General features: G+C 42.7%; 1 protein-coding gene across 1 annotated transcript; it reads right to left on the bottom strand.

Annotated features, from left to right (window-relative positions):
• Nucleotides 1-3,315: 3,315 nt before the first annotated feature.
• LOC149257723 (uncharacterized) lies at nt 3,316-3,807 on the bottom strand. Its single transcript, XM_089385886.1, has one exon. The coding sequence runs from the start codon at nt 3,805-3,807 to the stop codon at nt 3,316-3,318; it is 492 nt and encodes a 163-aa protein (XP_089242012.1).
• Between the last annotated feature and the right edge of the window lie 304 nt (nt 3,808-4,111).

Raw genomic sequence — 4,111 nt, forward strand, 5'->3', positions numbered from 1 at the left:
ATTTCCATCCTGAGTGATTATTAGGTTGAGAGTCTCCCATCTAGGTTTGTTCATAACTATTGGCCAGATGCTGTCCACCTTACCTTCTTTGCATCCCCAGTTTGCCAAAAAATCTGCTGCTTTGTTTCCTTCTCGCTTTACATGACTAATAATTTTATAGTCGACACATTTCAATATGTTTTCCATGTCTTGAACTAACCCTGCCATCCTCCAGCTCTTGGCCACCTATTCCCAGTTCTTCCCATTGTCAAGTTTTCTGAGCATTTCTATTACGATCTGTGAGTCACCTTCAATCTCCAGGTTCCTGTATCCATTTCTTATTGCTATTTTAATACCCTGGTATGTGGCCATCATTTCTGCTTCGTTGTTGGTCATTATGCCTCCTCTGTCTGCGTACACCCATCTAGTGCGGCCCATATTGTCTCTGAAGATGCCCCCGAAGCCTGCAAGTCCAGGGTTTCCTTTGGAAGCCCCGTCAAAATTCAGTTTAATGAAGTTTTCCCCTGGATATCTGAACTGCGCCTGGCTCTGAATCTGCGATCTTTGGTGTCTTTCCTTCTGAGGATATATCATGTTGTACTCTATATTAAGTTTGGCTAAGATTCTTCTCTCCTCGGGATTTGTCTTCCAATCCTCCTCCTCCCAATTTTCAGCCAGCACAGTTTCTCTTATTGCTTTTTGAGTTTTTTCCCAAATCTTCCCTGGTGGATTGTTTTTGTCCCGGAATATCCTTTGATTTCGTTCTTTCCACAGAAGCCATATAACAAATCCTACAACTAAACTCCATATTCTCCTTACTATAGAGCTTGAAAATTGGCCTTTTCCCCAGTGAAATATGGTCTGCTTTATATCAGTAGGGTCTCTATTAGATTTTCCAAAGAGGTTCCTGACCTCATCCCATTGGTGCTGGGAAAAAGGGCAGGAGTTCAGGAGGTGCTCCTGGGTCTCATTCTCTTGTTTACAAAGGCTACATCTGGGGGGGCCCTGGAAACCCCTTTTCTGTAGCTTGTCCCACGTCAGGATTCTTCCTTTCCCTACTAACCATGCAAAAATTGTTACTTTCGGCCACCACTTATTCCTCCATATTTGTTTCCAATCTATGTTTTCCTCTTCTCCTTCTTGTTGAGTGGCTAAAAAGTAAGCTTCCTTGACAGTAAAGGTCCCTTTTGTAGATTTTCCCCATCTGAGTATGTCTGGTCCCATACTGTTTTTTATTCTTCTTGAATCCAACTCTTTTGTTATTATCTCTCTCTGATCTCCGTCAATATTTTCATCCCATTCTTCAGGTTTCCTCCAGATCCTCCAGGTTTCATCCAGCTCTTCTTCTTTCCAGTAATCCTTAACAAGTTTTAATCCCTCCATTGTTGCCTTTAGATAGGTGTTTTGAAGGGTTTGAATATCAGCCATTCTGTCCCTTTGTTGCCATGCCTCCTCCCAGAATTGAGCTATACTTCCGTTCCTGATTTCCCAGAAGGCAAATTTGTTTATGAGGTCTCTGTTTTGGCTTGCTAGGTCCCAGATTGAGGATCCTTTTGGGATTTCTTCCATTCTGAGGATGCCTTCTGTTGTTGAGGGCATGTTATATTTTTGAGTCCATATTTGTTTCCATATATCATTTCCTCCCCTCATCCACCTCCACCATAGCTTTGCCCCCAGGACTTGGTTTAAAATACCTGGATCCCTGAGACCCAGTCCTCCTTTGTCTTTTTGTTTCGATATACCCTTCCACGACACTAGAGCCCATTTCTTTTCCTGTTTGGGACCTCCCCATAAGAATTTTCCAAAAATTTCCTTCATTTTTGCGCAAACTCCTTTGGGGGCTGCCATCACCGATAGGGGGTAAATTGGAATGGCCTGGAGAATTGATTTCAAGAGCACCAATCTTCCTGCTATATTTAGTGATCGGAAGGACCAGTTCTCAAGTCTGCTCCTGAGTTTGTCGATAGTTTGGAACCAGTTTGCGACTCTTATGGGGTTTAGAGCTAGTTGATTCCCCAGATACTTTGTTGGTAGCTCTCCAGATCTAAAGCCCAACGTTCTGGTCAAGTGGTTTTTAATCGGTTCTGGAGTGTTGAAGATAAAGGTGCAGGATTTGTCTTTATTGATTTCCATCCCCGAAGCTTCCATGAACAGATCCAAGATCTTTTTCACTCGTTTCACTTCCTTTAGGGAGACCTCGCAGAAGAGCATGATGTTGTCTACGAACTGCTAGTGGGAGATAGGCATGTTGTTTCCCCATAATCGCAGTCCCTTTATCTTTCTATCCCTCATCTCTTTTTTGAAGTATCTGCCCAGACCGTCTGCCGCCATGATAAAAAAAAAGGGCGATAAGGGGTCCCCCTGTCTTAATCCTCTAGTGGCGTTGAAAGTCGTTGTGGGAGTCCCATTCAACAGAATAGAAAGGTTAGGTGTTGATATCATGTTGTAGATCCATTCAATCCATCTATTACTAAAACCAAATGCCCTGAGCGTTGCCTTGAGGAAGTTCCAGTTGAGGCGGTCGTAGGCTTTTGATAAGTCCAGCTTTATCATCATTCCTCTCTTCTTTTTTTGCTGTAGGGAATGGATCACCTCCTGAGCTACCACCAGCCCATCTAGGATTTGTCTCCCCTCCACAAAGTTGGTTTGTTCCAGGGAGATAATGTTCACAAGGATTGGCTTCAATCTTTTAGCTATCAGGGTTGCAATAATTTTATAAATAACATTACAAAGGGCTATTGGGCGAAAACCTTGGGCATTCTCAGATTTGGCCGATTTAGGAATAAGAGTAAACAAGGTAGAGTTAAGACTTGGCCATACCTTTTGCTGTCTACGCGACTCTTCCACCACTTCCAGAATATCGTTTCCCAGGAAATGCCAACCTGCTTGATAAAACTCCGTCGTAAATCCATCTGGTCCTGGTGCCTTATTTTTCTTCATTCCTTTTACTATTTCCTCTACTTCTTCTAGCATTGTTGCCCTCATGAAAGCTTTATTCTGGTCTTCAGTTACCATCTTGGGAATTTCGTTGCATATTCTTCCGATTGCCTCATCTCTGTCGACCCTTGGTTCTGTCAGCAAATCTCTGTGATACTCAACTAAGACTTGTTCAATTCCTTCATGTTCTGTTATTCTTTGCCCTTCATTGTTTAAAATGGAGAAAATTATGTTTCTTTGCCTGTGTTGAACCATTGCTTGGTGGAAAAACTTTGTGTTCCTTTCTCCTTCGCGGAGCCAGTTTATTCTGGACTTTTGTCGCCATAGGATTTCTTCCTGTTTTCTCCTTTCTTCTACTTGGCTGATCAGGATTCCTTCTTCTCTGCTCTTCTCTTCATTTCATCCTTCTGTTATAATTTTCTGTTGTAACTCCTCCATTTCCCGTTCTAATCTCTGCTTCTCCCTTAAAATATTCCCAAACTCCTCCTTGTTCCATATTTTGATTTTCCCTTTGAGTTCCCTGAGCTTTAGCTGAAAGGTGTGCATCTTACTTCTCCCTCTTTGTTGACTCTGGGTCCACCATTCCTCTAATTTCGGTATGAACTGATTATTCCTGAGCCAGAAGGCCTCAAACCTGAATGGGCGTTTGTGAGGGTTCTTTTTTATATCTATTTCCAATCTGATAGGCCAATGATCAGAACCCATGGCCGGTAGAATCTTTGCCTCTACAAATACATCCCTGTTTAAGATCTGTTCTGATACTAAGAATCTATCCAGCCTGGATGCTATTTGGTTCCTGCCTCCCCTTCGATTATTCCAAGTATGAACTCCATTTATCGTTGGAATATCTACCAGTCTTTGCTCTGTTATCATTTCGTTGAAAGCCTCCATGTCTTGATCTGGTCTACTTATTCCTCCTTTCTTTTCCCCTAGGGTTTTAATCATATTAAAGTCTCCTCCTACAATCCATGGGATCCCAGGGAAAATCCTGCGGATAGTCTACATATTTTTAAGGAAATTTTTGCGTTCCCTTGGGATGTGCAGGCCATAAACTCCAGTGATGAGTACCCACTCTGGTGACCCTATCATTCTAAATGAGCCTGAAAGGATTCTAGGGAGACTAACCCAATCTTTGACTTGCACCTCCTCTGGGTTCCATAGGATTGCCAATCCTCCAGCTGTGCCGGTCGCATCT

This window comes from Pinus tabuliformis, chromosome 6 (assembly GCF_031772625.1).
Source record: "Pinus tabuliformis cultivar Carrire ecotype Pingquan chromosome 6, CPIR1, whole genome shotgun sequence".
In the NCBI taxonomy this organism is placed as follows: domain Eukaryota; kingdom Viridiplantae; phylum Streptophyta; class Pinopsida; order Pinales; family Pinaceae; genus Pinus; species Pinus tabuliformis.